General features: G+C 44.6%; 1 protein-coding gene and 1 long non-coding RNA gene across 2 annotated transcripts; one reads left to right on the top strand and one right to left on the bottom strand.

Moving 5' to 3' along the window:
• Positions 1-3300: 3300 nt before the first annotated feature.
• Positions 3301-6949, bottom strand: LOC309699147. The gene is made up of 2 exons (XR_014274255.1): positions 6559-6949; positions 3301-6429 (listed from the first exon to the last, which is right to left on the bottom strand). It is a non-coding gene; the product is annotated as an uncharacterized lncRNA (long non-coding RNA).
• Positions 6950-8874: 1925 nt separating this feature from the next.
• LOC309698198 (uncharacterized protein) lies at positions 8875-13485 on the top strand (the record flags this gene model as incomplete). Its single annotated transcript, XM_082520498.1, has 3 exons — positions 8875-9249; positions 10520-12576; positions 13471-13485. Exons 2-3 carry the CDS (start codon positions 10915-10917, stop codon positions 13483-13485), a joined length of 1677 nt encoding a protein of 558 aa, XP_082376624.1. The 5' UTR covers positions 8875-9249; positions 10520-10914.
• Positions 13486-23333: the final 9848 nt, after the last annotated feature.

Here is a 23333-nt window from a genome sequence, read left to right on the forward strand (position 1 = left end):
CACACAAAAATAAGTAACATTCAAAGGAACACAGAGACGTGTCGAAGCCTGGCTCGAAAAACTCCTCGGGTCTTTTCATTTGTCTTTATCTGTCATTGCAGATGAGGAGAAAAGAGTCCAGGCACCACCCTGCCCAGGGGTCGGCTGCAAGCAGTCTCGGTTCCCGATGAAAGCAGTAACAGCTGTCCTGCACACAAGGGTACAACGAGTTAGTGCAACCAGGGTAGTGACACAAAATTAACAGTTCCTGTAACTCAGCAACCAAAAAACATAAGTAATGATAAAAATATAGAGAGTACAGAGTATACTATAATAATGAGAGATATAAACGTGAAAATGTGAAAGAATAAATCAACCGTAAAATAAACTCAGAACGGTAACTGCTAAGGACATTCAAAAGTGAATATGGTAAAACTGGAGAGGAAGTGGTGGGCAAGACCCTAGGGGCTACATTTGTCAGATTGGGACTGTCAGAAGGGGGCGAAGCTTTTGAACTTGAAGGTGTCAGAAGTGTCGGGGGCCCTTCACAGATCAGGATTATGCCAATGGGAATGAGACCCAGGGCCAGGAAGCAAACAAAGACGCAACATCTTTGCCTGCCTGTCATTTCAGGGGGAAAGGGCCAAGACATGTTTACTTAGCTTGGATGTCGTCTAATAGAGGATGATGGGGCACAGAAAGGTGGTCCAGTTCCCCCCACCTCGCCAAGGGCGTGTTCTAGGAGTTAAAGAGCAACAACCTGCAATCTGTACCAAAAAATCTTCATAGTCCCACCGGAAAATCATAAGAGTAATAAACGATTCAGCTCAACAGACAAGTATCATGTTCAGGTTTCTCCAATCATTAAATCACTATTATTGCCACAATTTGCTTTATTCACCCTTTGGGCAATGTTATTCCAAGAGAGAGAGAGAGAGAGAGAGAGAGAGAGAGAGAGAGAGAGAGAGAGAGAGAGAGCGAGAGAGAGAGCCCCTAATGGCCAGTTAGTGGGCTCTAGGTCAAACTGTCCCCAAATTTGTTATTTGTTATTATTACTTGTTTTCATGTCACTTGTCTGTTTTCTACTGCACCCCTCTCACCAAAGCAAAGCAAACATTAGCAGCACATTGACCGTAGTCAGGCATCCTCATTCCATAGGTGCTATAAAACATTTCCTGTAAAAGAATCACAGTTTTCAAGACAGGGTGTGTCTCCCCCAACACTCTCACCAGAATACAGTGTAATAGCATCCCCAACTCCTAACCCATAAACACCGTTTCTTCACACATCCGCCCAGAAATCCTGTAATAGAAAAACATTAAAACTGTAACCCTGTAGGGAAGAAAATGTAAATGGTAACGCTGCGCAGTTACCTCTGTAAGCCACACAAGACACAAAAATGGCATTTACAGGTTCACTCATCCTCGAATATTTTGTCATCCTTCTACTCCTGTAAAAGAAACCCACATAAATTCATCCACCCTTTTATCCTATCTAGGTGGAGGTGGTTAACCTTGAGTCATGGTCAAGTCTTGTCATCTTTTACCAGTCAGTCCGTTTGTTTTTATTCCCAGTCTTTCATCCATTCATCCGTTCTTTGCTGATAGTGAAACCTGTCGTCGCATCTAGTTTCCACACTCAGCAAAATGACGTCATCTCAAAAAGAAACAAGAACTTGAGTTTGGATTACCTCGCTGAATCCTTTTTTAAACAGGGACTCTCGTTTCTAATTGTCCCCACAAGTGTTTCCTCCAGAACCCATTTCAATGCGGAGAAACTCACTTACAACAATTTTCTCGCCGACGTGTAATGCTTGTAATTTCCGATGTGCAGATCTGCTTAAAGAAAAGATTCACAAACAAAAATCAGTAAATATAAAACAAAATAAAATGAAAAATAACAAAAACAAAATGCAGACGCCCGGGTCTTAGGACTTGTCACTGAATATTCTTCCCATCAATAAAAATACCAACCTAAACCTACACAGAGTCAAATCAACACCATCTCAACCTTTTCATATTCATAAACCTATATGTTTTGCGTTCGTGAAACAAAATTGAACCATTAAGTAAGTTGAGCTCTTGAAATGTTTTAATTCTCTTAATTCTGCCAGTTTATTTCAACACTTATTCAATGACTTTTATTCAACTGCTACTTGGTCACTCGACTTTTACCTGTTCAAATTGCCTAGGGTTCAACAAAGTCTAGATCCCCGTTATCATGAAACTTGAACGGTGTACGATGATTTACTTACAGTAATTTAGAATCATCACTCAACCTAGCTCTACTACTGGCACTGCGTGACTTTTCTCACACTGGAAACCAGAATTTAGTACAGAACTTTAATGCCTCAGGCAATCGCGTTCAAGGGCTGCCCCCCCTTCTCTTCTTCTTTGTCCGTGTGTTCCTCCTTTATTAAATCTCCATCACAATGACGTGGCGCTCTGAAATAAAACTCACACTGTTAATTCCTCGTTTTCACTCTGCACCACTGCTCAGAGTGTTTTCTTTTCTTTTTAGTGTAGAGTAAACAATTAAGTCGAGGCCTTAAGCCCCAGATATCTCGCACGGGCATCATTTTCATAACCAAACCGCTCCGGACTCTGCTCCCCAGACCACACAAATGCCCTCTGGGCTTATTATTATAGCAAATTCTGTATTTGACTTTGTTGTGTGCAGCATTGAGCCTTTGTCAGTAAAGCATTCTTCATTGCAGCAGCTGGAGCATTGTGTGTCACTTCTTAGTAAATTAAATCAACATTTTGATTTTAGTGCATGGGTATGTATCAGTTTTTACTCCCTCAACAAGTGCATAAGTGTTCATGTGTGTGTTTCCCTTCATTCTAAGTAGGCGCATGCAGAAGTGTGTGTTCGTGTGTTGGTATATGTTTGTGTTCATCACCTTCCTGTTCTGTAGTTTAGGTAAACCAGCGGCCTGACGCATGGCCTAGGGTCCTCCCCTCCTCTTTGGGTCTGTTTTCATCCGTTGTTGCAGCTGCCTGCATCTTCTCCTTGTACCTTGACCCTTTTGCTTCTGTATGGTCCACGGCCTTCTGCAGCTCTGCTGTTCGGCTCTTCTCAGAGGTCAGCATCCTTCTGCTCACCGTCCCTTTTCCTCTGGGCTTAATGCGCGTCTCGTCACAGCTCTGTCAGCTGACGCAGCCTGGGAATTTCCCCCGTGTAGTGAAACGGGCTTTAGGTTTAGTGCTCTCCGTCTCTGCTGCATGAGATCACTCTTTTGCAGCACTGTTGACATCCTCAAGTTGTTGTTGTGAGTCCAGCTGCTGTGGCCTTCAGGGGTCAAAGGGTCAAAGATGGTCGCGGAGAGGGCAACGATGGTAGAGGGGAGGGTAGGAGTCCAGGTCAGCTTCGGCTCTCAGAAAAAACAAAAACAAAACAAAACAGGCGAACAGGAAAATGATGTTGTGTTGGCTGTGCTGTGTTGGCTGTGTTATCCCGAGAGGGGAGAAACAACGAGATCTCGTCTCCCCCCTTTTTTTGTTTTTTTTTTTTTTTTTTTTTTTTTCACCATATAATCAACTCATAACCCCTCAAGTTGACAGGACAACACAGGTACGTGTTAAAATTCTGAAGATCCTGTTTAGAAACCTAAAAAGGAATTTCCTATCATTCAGTAGTCATTTGTCTTAAACAATCAACAAAAACATGTCCCAAGTCGACCCTTTTAACCACTAAATTTGTCGTGTCCTCACTTAATCCTCAGACCAGTGTCTTTGTCTTTTGACGTTACGTTGTTGTCTTGCAACCCAAAGCGTTTAATTGTCAGTAATGTATAAACTATATCATTTAAAAACAGGTGTATGTTAAGTGTCGCTACTTTAACCTTGCATGTACGTGCACATGTATGTAAGCTGTTTCTTCATTGCATGTATGGGTGCGTCTGTATATGGGTTACTTTAACTTTTTCTCAAACGAGGCATTTCTCTAACACGCACATGTGTCTGTTCCTCACCCTTCTCATATCTTTCTCTGGTTGTGTGTGGTTTTATTTGTTTCAGTGATTTACCAGGAACATCTTTTCCTTTTCTCCATGTCTTCCGCCAGAGGTTAACACTGGTGAGATTCAGGGACACAGCACCCAGAGCAGTTCAGCGAGAAAAACCCGCCTCAAACTACATTCTCTCTTTTTTGTTTTACCGGGAGGGGTGAGGACAACTCTGGTGTCCAGCCGTGAATTTTAGCCAAAGCTTGGCCTGTCTTCTGCTGCCGTACTCAGGCTTCCAGGTTAAGAAAAAACACCTGTATGAAGACACTAAACATACATTTAGTATTTGTATAAACATAACTGCCTAAATCATTGAACTCTTGAGGAGGGTGTATTTCAGAATCAGAATCAAAATCAAAAACTTTATTGTCATTGTCATGAGACCGACGACATTAAGAATGGTCCCCGATCATTGCATCATCCCTAGTAATATCAAATATAAAAAACAATAAAATTCAATCAATAAAATAGATAGAATACTTAAAATACTAAGTATTCCCACCGTCATGCTTCAGACCGTGCATAGATTAACACAAGAGTGGCATGGTGGACATTTTTGTAGTATTCAGATGTGTTATTGCAGTTGGATAACAGCTGTGTTTGAGTCTATTAGTCCTTGCTCTGATTGCCCTGTACCGTCTGCCTTAGGGCAACAGTTCGAACAGGGAGTGGCCAGGATGTGAGGTGTCTTTTATGATGTTTTGGGCCTTTTTAAAACAGCGGGCGTTGTTTGACTCTTTACTAACTTTAAAACCCCACCATAACAATTTCTCACTGACAAACTTCTATGCATCCATTTAAACATGCGAAGCCAGCACAAAATCACACACATACCCCTACAGCAAAGCTTTAACATAACCACAATGCAACTCCTCCCTTAAACGGGAGAAATCACCCTGAATCAACCAACTCTATATAAAACGTCAAACAAAGATAAACCACAAACATTTCTACACTTCTGTGTCTTCCACGCAGCACAATAGGCAGAAAAACACCGATTACTCACAGTCTACAACAAAAGAAAAACCTGCTCTTTTCACAACTCTCACAGCTAAAGTCAAAACTCTTACCCAGTGCCTCTGAAATAATAAAAAAAATCACCAAATACTCGATTACTCTTTTCACTCGCTCCCTCTCACTCCCTTCTTCCTCATACAGCATACACGCTCGCTCCCGCGGACCCGCTCGGCCCCGCGGGCTCACTCGGCCCCCACCTTTTTCCTCTCACAGAGACAGAGAGAGAGACCCTTTTCCTTTTTTTTTATTTCTCCAGCACACATACACACACAGAATCCCAACTGAGAGAAAGAGGGAGAGAAGAGAAAAGAGTTGTAGAGAGGAAGTTTTTTAGCAGGAGTTTCAGATCTAACAGATTTATACAACTTATTTACACACACCGGTAATTTATGTTCTATTTATTGATTTTAAAGGAGAATTTGGGCCAGCTGGGTTTCTGCCTCTGTTAGGCACTAACAGCTGGGGCGCTGCTTTAAAGGTGAGTCAGCACTGAAATATCCCTTCAGGTGTTACCAGGCTTCTACCAAACCGGAGTCTGGCGGGTAACCTTGCCTAGAGCTTCCTGATAGGGGTGCTAGTTGGTTGTCACCTTGTTCACACGTCTCATTCACACTTCATACATTACCTGCAGTCACTCATTACCCTCCTTATGTATGTAATAAATGTGTAAAAAAAAATTCTATGTGTGGTGTATTATTTTAACCAAAAGAGGAACCTAGTTCCTTTAATTGTGTAATCTGTGAACAACGGAGAACCAAACTGTCCTGCCCAGTGTTCCACAGCAAGCATTCAGCGTGTATTTATGTGTGTCCAATATCAAACAGAACATCAAAACATTTAAAACACTAAAATCATCGGGGTTTTAAGAAGAGATCCGTTTTCTCCTATTGATCAAAGGGACCCCTCCTTTGGACTCCAACCAGTACTTCTCCTTTTTAAGTTTTAGAGGATCTTTTCTAATAAAGTCCTCTGGGCCTTCCTAACCCTTCTGTAGTTTAGAGAATATTACTAAAAAATATTCTCAAGGCCTTTAACCTTTTAATTTGTTTAGAAAGGCGTTACTAATAAACCCTTTCAAGGTCCCAGACCTGCACTGAGGTATTTATCCGACACCGGAGAGCAACCCGTCGGCTGCAACCGTGGTCAGACCTCAGTTCACTCTTATCTTTATTCACTTATTCACTTATTTCTTATTCACTTATCTCTTATTCACTTGTCTGATTCTCAACAAGCCTTAAGTAAGCCAGACAATTTTGGTTATGAATTACTAGGAGTTTGGACACTAAGTATTTTTATAATGTTCAATATAGCAGAAATAAAAGGTCTGCTTACCTTGTTTTTGTGTGCACACAGCTTTTGTCCAAACTCCGTTCACTCAGACCACGGCCGAACTCCTCCCATCCGTTCCAGTTGACCTGGAGCGGATCCTGTTCCGTGACGCCAATTGAAGGATATAAAAAAACAACAACAGCAATAGAATAATATTAAACACAAAGTGAACCCGTCTTCCTTCATTAAATAGGTTCTTTTAGATGTTAAGGAGGAATTGACTTAACCAGGCTGGCGGAGAATGAAGACAACCGGACACCTGCTGCAGATGGGGAATCAGTGAACTTTTATTGAGACAGAGACAAACTCTCAACGCAGCTCACATCAAGAGATTCCAAAGATTTGCTGTGAGGATGGGTATATATTCTCTAAAACTTACAGGAGGGGGTTGTGAGGAAAGTGCTGCATTAGCAGAAAAACAACTCCATAAAAGGAAAGCGGCCTTGGGTGTTCTAGTCTCTTCGCTTGCAGATATCTTTCGCCTGCAGGATGAGGCGATCGCTTCTTATCGCTCTCAAGGCCAAAGTCGTGAGCACATTTTTATTACACAGTTGCACAGTAACTTTAAAGCTGAACAATATTTAAAGCTGAATAATGTTTGATCAGATTATATTTTCTTCAAGATTCAAACTCTCATTGATTCACAGACTGAGCCACGTATAGACAAACCGAGTGACAGATATTCTATTCAAAAATTCAACTGTAGGTTTTGGTTTTGTTCCATTTGTTACATTGCTATTTGAAAATCAAGCATGTTGAGTGAAGTAGCTTTCTAAGGGCATAGGAGATCACATACTTCAAGCAGAAGTACAAAGCATTGTAGGGGTTTGAACTCTTCTCAGGGGAGTTGGTTGATTTCAAATGATAAAAATATCAAAGTTTGAGGTGCAAGCTGAATGGCAAGGAGAATACGATGTACATGTAAGAAGTGTTGAGCCACGGCCCTAGACCCTTAAAACAACTGTCTGGCAGAATATTTGGAGAAGATTCTAAAAAGCTCTAGTGTTTTAAACACTTTTGTAATTGCACCGAACATTGGAACAGGATGCCTAATTTGAGCTGTAAAATAATGCATTGTTGGCGTAATAGGCACTTAGATCCATTTGAATGAGATAAAAAAAAAACCCCATTAGGATTACTGTTGAGATGCATTTCATTAATGGTTTACATTGCAAACAATGCTTCAAACGTTAATGGGTTCTAGTAGTTTTCTTCCACGATTCATACTGATCATCAAGCTTATCTACAGTGTGATTTGGCTTTGTTCCATTTGTTACATTGCTATTTGAAAATCAAGCATGTTGAGTGAAGTAGCTTTCTAAGGGCATAGGAGATCACATACTTCAAGCAGAAGTACAAAGCATTGTAGGGGTATGTAATGCTTACCACACTGAAAGAAACCTAAAAATTACAATTTGTGGTTTAAAGGTATTTAAAGCCTTTTTCACTTTCTTTGTTGCACCCAAAACAAAAAACTGAAAATTCTGTGTAACAGATTTTCATAACAAAGCTTGTTCCGTATTCAGATCTGCAATCTCTCAGTGCACTCTGGACCTTTTTCTGGCATAAATCTGAACATTTAACAGTATTCCCTGAAAGCCCTAATTATTGAATAGTTTTTTTAAAAATATTTAATTTTACAATAATGGATTAAAAGTGTTACATCATCACTGCATATGACTCTGAATACTTTGGCTTCTCTAAAAATGAAAGCTTCAAATCAGAGTTACTTGACTCTGTGGTAAAACTAATTTCTCCTGATCAGGTTTTTTCACGAAGGTCTGCCAATTGTACATGATGATGTGACACCCTCTGAGAAATTGTTCAGGCATTTATTACTCAGAATTATGTAATTCCTTATTATGAGGTTGCACTATAACTTTCCTGAAAAGCCTTCAGTTTCTCCAGAATGCTACAGCTAGAGTATGCATTGGGAGTAGAAAGATAGACGACATTTCTCTGATGTAAGCTCCTCTTCATTGACTCCCTATTAAATTCAGAATTGAATGAAAAAGAATGAAAAGGAAAAAAAAACACCTCAAGTGTGATTAAATGCCACAATCCTCTCACTTTTAAATCTACGACTTATTGTTGTGAGCCATTTGACTTGCGCTGTGAAAGGCAGCATTCTTGAATTAGTGATGGGATTTCCGGCTCTTATTAGAGAACCGGCTCTTTCGGCTCGGCTCACTAAAAAGAGCCGGCTCCCAACCGGCTCTTCGGGTTGTTTTGTTGCTTTAATTAATTTATTATTAACAACAATATAAAATTATGCACAAAAGGAATTACTAATGTAAAAAAAAAAACCTGTGGTTTTATTCATATATGTTTATATATAAATATATACAGTGGCCCCTAGAGACAAAACACGTACAAACTCCAAAACACACTTCTAGCGTTAACTGAACTTCCAAAACAGAGCTACCTAGATCACTTAAATTACACAATTGAAAGCATATGTGTATTGTTTGTGTATTCATACACAGGCACTCATATATATTCAAATAATTCAAAAAAATTTTCATTTACCTGTTACTACCACACACCAAATCCGGTCGTTGGTACTTCCTGGCTTGTCAAAGGAGCTTGCAGGAGTTTTGGGTGTTCACACCCAAAACACACACCCAAAACTCTGGCTGATTGGGACCCACACCCAGTTTCACACCTTGGCTCAGGCGATTAGAGGATCATCAGGGGGGTCCTTTTGTCCCTCTGTGGGGGGTTACTCCCACTAGGTTATATCTGGGACTCTCCACCATTTGACCTTAGAACTGAAGAAGCTTCTCGGATGAGAGGTGAAACGTCTTCAAGCAACTTAAAGAAATCCAGACGCTTTTCTTTGCAAGCTCCTTTGACTACGATGACCTGGATGACTGAGAACCTTCACAGACATACTTCCTGGCTTGTGTAGCCACTAGGTAACAAAAGCTCAACACTGCCCCTACCATCCTGGAGGACTTCTGTTGTGTTTTGTACGTGTTTTGGAGTTTGTACGTGCTTCGGGGTTTGTACGTGTTTTGGAGTTTGTACGTGCTTCGGAGTTTTTAGTGTTTTGGAGATTTTACGTGCTTCGGGGTTTGTACGTGCTTCGGAGTTTGTACGTGCTATGGAGTTTTTACGTGTTTTGGAGATTTTACGTGCTTCAGGGTTTGTACGTGCCTTGGAGTTTGTACGTGTTTTGGAGTTTTTATGTGTTTTGGAGTTTGTACGTGCTTTGTCTCTAGGGGCCACCGTAGATATACTTTTATTTATTCACTCCACATAAAATGTAATAAATAAATCATATAATACAAAAACCAACTATTTTACATTTCAACTTTTAACTATTTAAATTTTCTGCTTTTTCCTTTTAAACAAATTTAAAGTGAAACAACACAAAACACTGCAAACCACAACACAATTAAATATAAATATGAAAAAATATGAACTCAAAAAGAAGATGCACATTCTCTGTCATATGGGCCTGCATGAATAAACTTTCTGAATCCTTTATCATCACCTTTCTAATGTGACGTTGTTGTTGTCACGGTCCTGGGTCGGGTCGACCCAGCATTTTGAGTTTCTTATGTTTTGGTTTATTTTTGCATTATGGATGAGTTATTCTCTGGTGATACTGTTTTGATTAAAATTATATTCTGATTCTTTAGTTATCTGATGATGATGTTGATGACGATGATGATTATTTCTGGTTTAGGTTTTGTTATCTTGCCCTTATGTTTGGTTTAGGTTGCCTGTGCTTAGTCTTCTCTGCCCGTATGTCCCTCTGTTTGTCCATGACGTCATTATGCCTGTTTACGAGTCTGTCTCTGTCTGGCGTGTGCTTCCTGTTTTATTTTGTAGGTCTGTGTCCTTTGTCAGTGCGTTCAGCTTTGTGCTCTCCCTGTCTCGTCAGTGTAATCAACGTCAGCCGTGTCTCCCAGCTGTTTCCTCTTTGCTCCGTTCACCTCTTGTATTTAGTGTCTGTCTCTTCCCCTACTCGGTGTCGCATCGTTAACGTCTGTTCACCCTCGCTTCCTCTGTGTGCTCCGTTTGCCAGCCAGCCTTCCTGCCTACTTATTCCGTTCTTCCAGTTTAGTTAGTGTTTTTCTGTTCTGCTTCTTACCAGCAATAAAGCTGTGTGTTTTGAATTACTTCCGCCTCAGTGCGTCCTGCATTTTGGGTCCTCTCTTCCTGCCTGCCCACACTCAGACATGACAGAACGATGCGACCACAACCAGGACCCAGTGGACTCGTCCCGGGAGTGTGACCTCTCCCGCATCCAAGGTTTGATGAAGCGGATTTCCCACACCAAAGACACTCAGACTATGGTGGTTGGGATTAATGCTATCAAAGCCGTCCTGGAGGGAAATCCTCACCTGCGCCAGCTGAGAGGATTTATGGGCTATATGGACCAGCTGCACGAAGCCCAGGAGGTGCTACAAGCTCGGGAACTCGCGGCTTTTGCCCGCTCCCAGTTTGCTAACCCGAAGCCTCCCGCTACGTAGCAGCGACGGTCACGGGGGAGAGGCGTCTCCACTCCTCTGCCGCGGGATTCCTCCGCGTGCTGTTCCGAGCCAAATTCACCGGCCTCCTTCTTGGCAGCGATGTGGTCAGAGGATGAGGAGCAAGTTGTCATCCCTCCGCCATCACAAGTTTCCTCCGCCACTTCCGTTCCCTCGTCTGGGAGGAAACGCCGCTCACGCCGCCGGCACCCCTTACCTCAGCTGGATTCGGGAACTTCTGAGCAGCCGGCTGGGGTGAGTGACAAGAACACTTTTTCTGTCTCGTCTGAGGGGGGCTGTTCCCTCTCAGGGGATTTAAAGGACTTTGTTCATTTTCCTTTGGAGCTTAGAACCATACACGACAAACCGAAGGTTAACTCAGAGACTAAAAATTCCAGAGAAGCGCTTGTTGCTGCTAAACTAGCGTCTCCTGACCCTATTGGGCTAGTGCAGCCTGCTCTTCCCCCCACTGGCAGCTCAGCCGAGCCGTCTTTGCCTCCTATTACTACTAAGAGCCCAGACGTGCTCAGCCTGCCTGCTAAAGACTGTTTTTTACCTGCTCACTCAGAGCAGGGGAGCCCAAGGAAAACTGTTTTCTCTGAGCCCATCCAGCGGGTTAAACTGTGCTCTGGAGGCTCAGGAGAACATAGGCCACCACCCTCTTTACGTTTGCTACAAACACCTCTTCAGCCAGAAGCTCAGTTAGCTGCCCGGCGGTCCCCGGTTCAGTCTCCTCCTGTTCTCCAGTCAGTTCAGTCTCCTCCTGTTCTCCAGTCAGTTCAGTCGAGTTCAGTGCACTCTCTTGTATTGCCAGCACCTCAGCCACTAGCACTGCCTGCACCTCAGCCACCATCTCCACCCACTCGTTTTCAGGAGGAGGATAGCCCCACACAGACTTTTGTTGCTCCTCAAGACCTGGCTACATTTGTGACTCTTGCTCTCTCCAGGGCCTCCCCAGAGGTTAGATGTCAGCATTCAGTTAACTCTGGCCCCCTGGATGTAAAGAAGCCAGCGCTACCTGTTTTTTCCCTGCCAGAGGTCCACGTGCCTGCTGGTTCTGTTCCGTGCCTGCCAGAGGTCCCCGGGCCTGCTGGTTCTGTTCCGTGCCTGCCAGAGGTCCCCGGGCCTGCTGGTTCAGTCCTGTGTGTGCCAGGGGCCCTGGTGCCCGCTGGTTCTGAGACTGTTTTTGCTGGGGGGCCCGAGGAGCCCGTCCAGCCTCCTGCTTCGCCAGCTGGGGGGCCCGAGGAGCCCGTCCAGCTTTCTGCCTCGTCAGCTGGGGGGCCCGAGGAGCCCGTCCAGCCTTCTGCCTCGTCCGCTGGGGGGCCCGAGGAGCCCGTCCAGCCTCCTGCTTCGCCAGCTGGGGGGCCCGAAGAGCCCGTCCAGCCTTCTGCCTCGTCAGCTGGGGGGGCCCGAGGAGCCCATCCCGCCGCCAGCTGCAGCCTCGCCCACGCCGCCGGCTGCTGCAGCTTCATCGTCCTCGCCTGCTGCGGCCTCAGAGTCTTCGGCTTCGCCTGGTCCAGCCACTGCTTCATCCTCGTCTGGTCCAGCCACTGCTTCATCCTCGTCTGGTCCAGCCACCGCTTCTGCTTCAGCATCGCCTGGTCCGGCTCCAGCATCCTCATCAGCATCGCCTGGTCCGGCTCCAGCATCCTCATCAGCATCGCCTGGTCCGGCTTCTGCTTCAGCTTCGCCTGGTCCGGCCTCTGCTTCAGCATCCTCATCAGCTGCCTCGCCTCGCTTCTGCATCCTCATCAGCCTCGCCTGGTCCAGCCATCGCATCCTCATCAGCCTCGCCTGGTCCAGCCTCCGCATCCTCATCAGCCTCGCCTGGTCCAGCCTCCGCATCCTCATCATCCTCGTCTGGTCCAGCCTCCGCATCCTCATCATCCTCGTCTTGTCCAGCCTCCGCATCCTCATCAGCGTCGCCTGGTCCACCTTCAACTTCAGCATCAGCTTCGTCTGGTCCAGCCTCCGCTTCCGCCTCGTCTGGTCCAGCCTTCGCTTCGCCTGGGGCTGCAGGGGCCACGCAGCCTTCAGGTCCCCTACTACCGCCTCCACATCGTCGGTCATCTGCCAGGCCGCTTGTTGGGCATCTCCGCCACCGTGGACGCCCTCCTGAACACCCTCCTGAACGCCGCCACTGCCTTCCGCGTGGCCGGCCCCCGGATCTGCTCTGTCGCCGCCACTGCCTTCCGTGTGGCCGGCCCCCAGAACTGTTTGCCCGTCGCCGCAGTTGCCGTCCACACGATCGGCCCCCAGAACTGAACTGTTTTGGCCTCCTGTGCTGTCGGCCTCCGGGTCGGCCCCCTGAACTTGACCTTCTGGGTCTTTCTGGGCTCTGTCCCTCCTTCCTGGTCCCCCGCCACCCGCCCTGGTTGGGTTGTTTTCTGTTTTTGGCCGTTTTTTGTGCTTCTGTTGGGCGGTCTGGGGGCCCGCCCTTGAGGGGGGGGTACTGTCACGGTCCTGGGTCGGGTCGACCCAGCATTTTGAGTTTCTTATGTTTTGGTTTATTTTTGCATTATGGATGAGTTATTCTCTGGTGATACTGTTTTGATTAAAATTATATTCTGATTCTTTAGTTATCTGATGATGATGTTGATGACGATGATGATTATTTCTGGTTTAGGTTTTGTTATCTTGCCCTTATGTTTGGTTTAGGTTGCCTGTGCTTAGTCTTCTCTGCCCGTATGTCCCTCTGTTTGTCCATGACGTCATTATGCCTGTTTACGAGTCTGTCTCTGTCTGGCGTGTGCTTCCTGTTTTATTTTGTAGGTCTGTGTCCTTTGTCAGTGCGTTCAGCTTTGTGCTCTGCCTGTCTCGTCAGTGTAATCAACGTCAGCCGTGTCTCCCAGCTGTTTCCTCTTTGCTCCGTTCACCTCTTGTATTTAGTGTCTGTGTCTTCCCCTACTCGGTGTCGCATCGTTAATGTCTGTTCACCCTCGCTTCCTCTGTGTGCTCCGTTTGCCAGCCAGCCTTCCTGCCTACTTATTCCGTTCTTCCAGTTTAGTTAGTGTTTTTCTGTTCTGCTTCTTACCAGCAATAAAGCTGTGTGTTTTGAATTACTTCCGCCTCAGTGAGTTCTGCATTTTGGGTCCTCTCTTCCTGCCTGCCCACACTCAGACATGACAGTTGTCCCTGGCTCTCTTTCTCTGTCTTTCCCTCCGCTCTGTTCCTGTGCTACTGCGAGTGTAACTACCGCCCCTCCCCCCTCTTCCCAGCGCAAAACACAAGGCTCGTGTGTGGAGTGAAGCGGAAAAAAGTGCGAGAGAGAGGGTGAGAGATAGAAGAAAAAACAAACCCACGGGTCGCCTCGTTCACTTCAAAGATTCTGCTCTAAGAGCCATTTTGTTCGCGACCAACACATCACTACCTTGAATCTCTGACATCTCAGACAGGGAGGGAATAATTGTAAGAGTTTGATGCATTAAGTTCAATATATGAAAAATAAAATAGAAGTTAATAGTGCAAAACAGTAAATAGCTTATAAGGCTTCAGTATTACTAGTTTGTGAACACACAAAATATGTTCTGCGGATGTCTGTTCACAACCACACTATTAAACCACACTATCAGTCATATGCTATTTAGTATGTTATTTAGTCATAGATTTATAAACTCCATATAGATTCCTTAATAATAATAAAAAAAGTCTAATGTCCATCCATTGATTGGGATCTTCATATTCAAATTAAATGCTAATCCCTGAGATTCACATCACATATATGTGTTATTAGAAAATGTTTCTCAAATAAATGACTATCTAAATTGTTGAGTTGTTTATTGAAAATAGTATGACATTATCATTTATGTATGTATATAACAGGTATATAAAAATAACGTTTTGCCTGCAGTATAACAGTGATGGATGTTAACAACCTTACCAAAGCATTAATTTTAACACAAAATTACCTTTTACAATTTCTGAAGTCCGAGATAAATGTTTTTAGCCCCAATGTCAGGCATCTTTTCCAGGCAAATATTTAATTTGGAATACTTGATGTAATCATTGTTTGTAATATTATACATTTATTGAAAATTTGAAATGACTCTATGTTTTGTTTCCAAATGATCAAATTATTTATTTATTTTCCAACTTTTTATAACAACAAATATTATTTATTTTACCTTTTTGAAATGTTGTATCTTCCAACACACACATCTATGATGGCTGTTTGGAATGACACTAAAAGAGGGTAAAATAACAATATTCCTGCAACATGAAGCACATGCAGCATTAAGTTAAAGTCCTTTATGTGATGATGTATTACAATATATTACAAGGTAGGGATGATGATATGTAGAAGTTTGAGTAGGGAATAGTTCAATTGGTTCTGGAAACAAAGGCATTCTTGGCTCTCTCTGCTGGTGTGCCACTGGTAACTGATCTGACAGCACTACTAATCATCTGGGCTCCAGTCTCTTCAACACAAAGGAAACTCATCGTGCATTCACTCCGATGTATTTGGATGGGATGGATCCTAATGGCATGGATCTGTAAGGCCAACCAGCTTGAAAGCAATAGTTCTTTGAAGTCTCCTGGCTGCATCTGTCAATGCTGTGCTAACAAAAGAAGCAAAGGTGGTGAAACTGTTACAGCTGTCATCGTAAAGGATTTATAGAGTTTGGACATCAAGATGCTCCTGATTTACTTAGATGTAACAGAGTAAATCTAGTTTGATGTGCTTCATGGAGCACTGCAGGAACTCACCCTGATGCCTCCTGGACCACAGGACATTAAGTTGAGTCAATCACATTAATTGTGATTGAAAAGCACTTTGTGTCACCTGAGGGATTGTTCCCTCAGGTGACACAGAAATGAACCAAATGGCTATAGCTGTAGTGAGAGGCTGTATATACTTTCAGCACCATTACTGGACATGCAGCTGAACACTGTTCATATTGTATTGTAGCATAGAAAAAAGCCAAAATTGGGGATAGGATTTGGAATAGAAAAAAACCCCCAGAAAAATCTCAATATAGGACTTTTATGTTTGTAAAATGAAACAGTCTGCAAAATTCACAATGGACCAGTGGTGTAAAAATCAGTATAAAATATATACTAAAAATACATTCACAACAAAATAAGAAGGGGGCAGATACTAACTCAACATTACACATGCATCATGAAAGCTGTAAAGTTTCGAGCCCATCTGCGTTTTATCTGTCAAAGCAAGAAAGCAGGTGTGCTCAAAATGTTACAGTTTTCACGATGCATTGCTTTAAATTTCTACGTTCTGTCCCTTTATATACCTTACTAAAGACCCCCCCACCACCACCACCACTAAAAAAAAAAACAAGCAAACCCAGAGCAAAAAGCCAAAGGCTATCAGCTGTGAGCTGGTTCTAGGTGTCTTCTTGTGTTTGGGAAGAAAAAGAGGCTGGAAAAGGCAGCAGCAGTAGTAGGCTGTCTGCTCAATGAGAGTGTCTGTCTGCTTGAATTTGTAGCACACAGACTCGCACATGCGCGCGCACACACACACACACACACACACACACACACACACACACAGCAGTAGCTTGTTTAAGGGATGTCGGCCAGCCAGAATGAAAGTTAATTTCAGATATCACTTTCAATAGCCCCAGCTGCAGGTGCAATGTAGACGAGCTGCATCTAGCTTTCTTATTGGATTTGGACCATAGTCTCCTCAAAGGAGACTTGACAGGGGAGAAGTCAATCTCCGAGGGAGCCTCAATGAGTATGTGCCTATCCCCATTCATACGTTTCTCTGAATACCTTCCAATGCCGCCATTTTCAACTGGACTGAAATTTTAACAAATAAACCTTGACAACTTTGCAGGTAAACATCAATCCTGCTTTTCTCATTACAACTGTGAGAAAGTGGGTGAGAAGACCATTTGCCCAGAGTTTAGGCTTGCTATTCTTAGTTAACATGTTTGTCTTGTTTTGATTTAGCCATACCTTATTTTTATTCTGTAGTTTCCAAACATTTACCATCCCAGGTTTGTTTATGTTTGGCACTTTTACAGATTACTTAATATAACATTGTGGTGGACCACGGGGGGGCTCCACTCACACCCAGCTTACAGGCAGTGTTGTTGCTGTGTTTTGGAGGGAAAAGTATTCAGTTTTATGGCGATGAGCAATAAACGAGGAGTGTTAATCAAGTGCTCTCATGTCTGTGTTTACCTCCACTTTGGTGACCCCTGACTCGAACATGCTACAGCCCAATGGTGACTCCGGCTCCGCTCTGGATGAATCAGCGGCCTCCAGCCCTCTGCCTCCTGCTGCAGGTACGTTTGCTGTGGCGCTTGAGCTGTCGGATTTTTGGCTTCACGATACCCTGTCGTGGTTCGTGCACATGGAGGCTCAGTTCGACCTTCAGGGCATCTCGGCTGATGACATAAAATATCACCATGTGGTGCCCTTGCTCAACCCGCTAGCCACCCGTCGTGCATTGACTCTCCTCCGGGACCCACCAAGGGAAATACGCCGCCCTTAAGGAGCAGCTTCTTCGGTGCTATGCCCTCTCTGATGCCGAGCGAGCCAAAAAGCTCCTCTCCCTCTCAGGCCTTGGTGGGGTACAGCTCTCGAACTGATGGAGCACTTGCTATCCTTGCTCAGACCAGACGACGGGGGATTCTTCTTCGCCCACATCTTCCTCCGACAGCTGCCGGCCTCGCCAACTCTCCGCTTCTCGGCGCGAAGGATTATCGCTCCCTGGTTGAGGAAGCAGATCGTATTCTCCTGGCTACCCGCACTTTACACGATCACGACCTAATTCCAGCCTTGCCGGCGGCACCTTCCATGCCCCGCCCGGCCTGCCCCGGAGTATCCAACCCTTCTCTGATGGCAAAGATCACGGTACAGTGGCACTGCGGACAGGACCTCTGTTTCTACCATCTGTGTTTTGGCACCGAAGCGCGCCGCTGCCTGCTGCCTCCTTCCAGCCGGGGACATGGGCTCCGGCAGCGCATCGTAGCGGCCGTGACTGCTGGAGACAAAGAACAAATGCTCTTCATAGAAGACTCGTGCTCCGGGAGACGTTTCCTGGTCAACTCTGGCTCACAGAAGAGCCTCCTTCCCCCGACCAGCGCCGACAGTTTCGCAGCTAATGGCTCTCTCATCACGACGTTCGGGGGAAGGTTGGTGACTGTTTGTTTTCATGGTCGGGATTTCCAGTGGAACTTTGTTGTTGCCACTAGCTCTGTGCCTATTTTGGACACCGATTTTCTTTGTGCCCATGGACTGCTGGTCGATGTCGCTAACAGAGGCTTAATCGATGCCCTGTCCTTTTCTTCAATACTCGTGACATCGAGCCCCTGAATTGGGCTAAGTTAGTGACTTCTGAGAATGTTTTTCAGCATTTGCTTTTTGAATTCCCTTCACTGACTGTTCCTAATTTCTCGAATACGGCAACGAAGCATGGGGTTGAGCTTTATATACCGACAGTCGGTCCCCCGGTGTTCATGCGCGCGTGCCGCCTCGACCCCGCAAGACTCTCCGTCGCTCGGGAAGAGTTTTCATTTTTTTCTCGAGGGTCGTAGCTTTACCACGTATGTCGATCATAAACCCTTTACGTTTGCGATGTCCAAGGTCTCTGACCTGTGGAGCGTGCGCCCACAGCGCCAGTTGGCAGCCATTTCCGAGTTTACGGCAGACATTCAGCACGTGGCTGGTAAGTCCAACTGCGTTGCTGACTGCCTGTCCCGCGCGCTGGTTTCTCCTGCTTATGTTGGCATAGACTTTGACGCTATGGCCGCTGACCAGTGCGTTGACCAGTGCGCCGACCCGGACGTTCTTGCCCTTCAGTCTGCGCAAACAGGCAGAGTACTGGAGGACAGACCTCTGTGGAATGGCGGGCCTAGCCTGCTTTGCGATGTTTCCACCGGCCGTCCACATCCCGTGGTTCCTCTTTTGTGGCGTTGTCGCGTTTTCGACTGAGTACACACCCTCTCTCATCCAAGCGTCCAGGCCTCAGTCAAGCTGGTCAGCTCTAGGTTCGTTTGGCCAGGCCTTCGGGCATCAGGGAAAGACTGGGCAGCGGCCTACATCCCATGCCAACGCTCCAAGATACATAGGCACACGCAGGTGCCCCTCGAATCCTTCCGCGTTCCAGAGAGGCGCTTTGATCATGTGCACGTGGATCTGGTTGGTCCTCTGCCGCAGTCACAAGGTTTCACGCACGTTTTGACTGTAGTGGACTGCACGACCCGCTGGCCCGAGGCAGTGCTTCTGGCATCCACTACAGCAGCAGCGGTGGCCAGGGCATTTTTGTCAACGTGGGTTTCGCATTTCGGTCCCCCCTCCAACATCATCTCAGACAGGGGCCCCCAGTTCATTTCGAAGCTTGCTATGGCTGATGGTTTAGGGGTCAAGGTCCACCGAACCACTGCGTACCACCCGCAGGCCAATGAGATGTGCGACCGTTTCCATCGGTCGCTTAAGGTCGCACTCCGTGCTACTCTTACAGATGGCAACTGGGTTGACCGCCTTCCATGGGTTTTACTGGAGGGAGTTGCGCTGTGCGGTTAAAGAAGACCTCGGGGTTTCCAGGGCTGAACTCATCCTTGGCATCCCCTCCGTGTCCCCGGGGAATTCTTGCCCAAGAGCCCGTCCCCGTGCTTCAATCCCTCTGTGCTACCTCTCAGTCCCCCAAAAGACTCATTTTTTGTTCCTGGCCCAGTGCACCATTGTCTGCCCGATACTTTTGTTCCGAGGTCATTGGACTGTTCTCAGCTTGTTTTCTTCAGGCGTGATGCTCATAAGCCTCCGCTGCGTCCCCTGTATGACGGCCCATTTACGGTTATTCAACCGGGCCGGAAGCATTTCCTTCTGGAGTTTGGGGGTCGGCAGGAGGTTGTTTCCATTGACAGACTTAAACCTGCACATGTTCTTTTGGATGATCAGGTGGTGCTGGCCCAGGCCCCCCACCCATCGCTTGAACCGTGCTCCGTGGGATGTTCAAGGCTTGGGGAATCTTTTTGTAGCCTAAGCCTGCTTTAAATTTCTCAATAACTTTATCTCTGACCTCTCTGGTGTGTTCTTTGGACTTCATAATGTTGTTGCTCCCAATTGTCTCTTAGACAACCTCTGAGGCCGTCACAGAGCAGCTGTATTTGTACTGACATTAGATTACACACACGTGCACTCTATTTAGTCATTAGCACTCATCAGGCAATGTCTATGGGCAACTGACTACACTCAGACAAAAGGGGGCTGAATAATTAAGCACACCCCACTTTTCAGTTATTTATTTGTAAAAAATGTTTGGAATCATGTATGATTTTTGTTCCACTTCTCAAGTGTACACCACTTTGTATTGGTCTTTCACGTGGAATTCCAATAAAATTGATTCATGTTTGTGCCTGTAATGTAACAAAATGTGGAAAAGTTCAACGGGGCCGAATACTTTTGCAAGCCACTGTAAATCTGCTTGAGTTGCTTTGGCCTTACTTTAAACAAGCTGTTCGTGCACAAAAGGCCCTGAGTGTGGCTGAATGAAAACAATTCATTTAAAGAAGAGTAGGCTAAAAATGTCTCCACTGCAATGTCAAAGACATTGCTAGTTATTGCAAATGCTTGATTGCAGTCCTTGCTGACAAGGATGGCACAACCAGTTAGTTTTCTGGGGAAATATTTTTACACAAGACCAGGTAGGTTTGGATAGCCTTTGTTTTTGCATATTTGTCATAGATCAAACAAGTTTTAATATTATACAACAATAATAAATACAAGATTTAATTTCCTGTATGGCCCTACGTAAAAAAATTAAAATTTGGGTTGGGCAGGTGTAGTGCACAACAAGGGGCCTGATACCCAATGCTCCTAAAGCACTCACCACCGGATACCATGAGGACCATAGTAAAATACCTGAAGTCTATTCCAGTACCCTGGAATAGACTTCCAAGGGAAGCTGAGAAGTGTGATCCCCTGAAGCTGGAACACGCTCTCTGGCTCCACTTCTTGAAGAGAGAAACCACCACTGCAGTCCAATCCAGAGGCAATGTCCCTGACTTTCATGACATCAGTATGTATTAGCCAAAACATTAGCCACAATATTTCAATAACTGATTCGATTCAATTTGATTCAATTCAATTTTGATTCAGATTTAAAAATATGGATATTTACTGATAAATCAATTATAATATTTCTGACTGTCTATGTATAAAAACAAAGCTGACAGTTATGAGACTTCAGAGGTGTAAGAATCAAAGTGGATGCCTTTGTGTCAAAGTAACTGAGGATAAAAAACTGAACAACATGGAGATTTTCCTGGCCTGACTTTTTATAGCAAATAACCTTGAAAATCTTCTGCAATAGATTAAAAACTTAAGCAGCATCAGGTAACGTTCATATATTGATTCATGGTTTTCTTAAGTAAAGCAGAGCAAAGTTACAGATGTTTTATTAGAGACATAGCTAAGAGTTTTGCAATTTGGCATAATTTGTAAAAATTCTAATTTCTTCAGTATTGAACAGCAGAAATGAAGCTTTATTGTCAGAGGTCATTTAAAAAAAGTGGCTGACAGCACACAACAGTAGACTGGTGTGTAATAAGCAAACAAATAATGCAGAAAACAAGAAAACTTTTGATGGTAAACTTGTCTCTGAGCACACAGAGAGAGAGCTGTGCAGGAGTAAAAAATAAGAGGGAATTCATGACAATCTTTTTCAAATGTGAAGCTTAGTTTGGATCTTCTTTTGCTGCTGGTTCAATTAATTTTGGTCGGAGAGTGACAAAACCTGCAGCTTCAGAAATGTCATTTTTCAGCATCCGATGGCATGTCTGCGTATGTCCCGTTGGGTACGTATGGGGGAATGGGGGGAGGAGTCCGTGCTCTGTGTTCACATCTTTGTGCGGAGTATGTTTCCCTGCTCTGATTTGCTGTTTTAGCTGTTTGGTGGTTGTTGAGATAGTTTTGTGAGCTTTAACCTGAGATTCTGGCGTTTCTGGCAAAATACATTTTTAAAAAATTGATTCAGGATTTAATCAATCAATATCGCATTATTAAAATTAAACTCAATTTGAATCTAGAAAACGATTTTTAAAAAACCCACCTCCTACACTTTACACCAAGGAAGCATCCAGGAGGCATCTTAATCAGATGCCCAAACCACCTCAATTGGCTCGATTTGCTGTTGTCACGGCCGGGCGGCCAACACAGGTTAAAGGACTCAGGTGCAGACACCACTCTTAGGATCTGTGAAAAGCAAGATTTTATTTCAGCAACTGAAGGTGACACACAGGGGAAAATAATTACATTCAAAAACACTAAACGTGAACAAAAGGCAAGAGAAATAAATCTAACCTCTGGAGTTACTCAAACTAAAATGGCCTGTATTTATATAGCGCTTTACTAGTCCCTAAGGACCCCAAAGCGCTTTACATATCCAGTCATCCACCCATTCACACACATATTCACACACTGGTGATGGCAAGCTACATTGTAGCCACAGCCACCCTGGGGCGCACTGACAGAGGCGAGGCTGTCAAACTAAAAACTAATGAAATGCTACAAACTCAGGGGACTAAGAGACAGAGTACACACTATGGCAGGAAAGAAACTCAGAGTCACTAGATACAAACCTAGAATATTACTATGGGACATTATGAACAAGAGTAGAACTATGAAGCACTAAACTATACTAGAGCAATCTCAGCAATTCACTCAGTCATAAAACACGAAAGCATGAAACAAGAGTCACACTAAGAGAACTGTAGCGGAGTCCAAAAGGAAAAAGTCTCTTTAGCAGGCTTGGGAAGCAGCCAGGGATCCCGACACCGGGCATTTTCCAGAACAGACACCCTGAGCTGCGGGGCAGGAGAAGGATTACGTAGCTACATTCACAGAGTCACTGTAATGAGGGAGAGCAGAGTTAAAGCACCCTCAAGAACCCAATCAGTGACTCGAAGAAGGCCGGGTACTCTGAACTGTCATTTGGCCAGTGTTGGGGAGTAACAGAATACATGTACCGGTGTTACGTACAGGGAGTGCAGAATTATTAGGCAACTTAACAAAAAACAAATATATACCCATTTCAATTATTTACTTTTACCAGTGACACCAATATAACATCTCCACATTCACAAATATACATTTCTGACATTCAAAAACAAAACAAAAACAAATCAGCGACCAATATAGCCACCTTTCTTTGCAAGGACACTCAAAAGCCTGCCATCCATGGATTCTGTCAGTGTTTTGATCTGTTCACCATCAACATTGCGTGCAGCAGCAACCACAGCCTCCCAGACACTGTTCAGAGAGGTGTACTGTTTTCCCTCCTTGTAAATCTCACATTTGATGATGGACCACAGGTTCTCAATGGGGTTCAGATCAGGTGAACAAGGAGGCCATGTCATTAGTTTTTCTTCTTTTATACCTTTTCTTGCCAGCCACGCTGTGGAGTACTTGGTGTGATGGAGCATTGTCCTGCATGAAAATCATGTTTTTCTTAAAGGATGCAGACTTTTTCCTGTACCACTGCTTGAAGGTGTCTTCCAGAAACTGGCAGTAGGACTGGGAGTTGAACTTGACTCCATCCTCAACCCGAAAAG

The sequence above is a fragment of the Aulonocara stuartgranti genome, assembly GCF_965226115.1.
Source record: "Aulonocara stuartgranti genome assembly, chromosome: 22".
NCBI classification, from domain to species: domain Eukaryota; kingdom Metazoa; phylum Chordata; class Actinopteri; order Cichliformes; family Cichlidae; genus Aulonocara; species Aulonocara stuartgranti.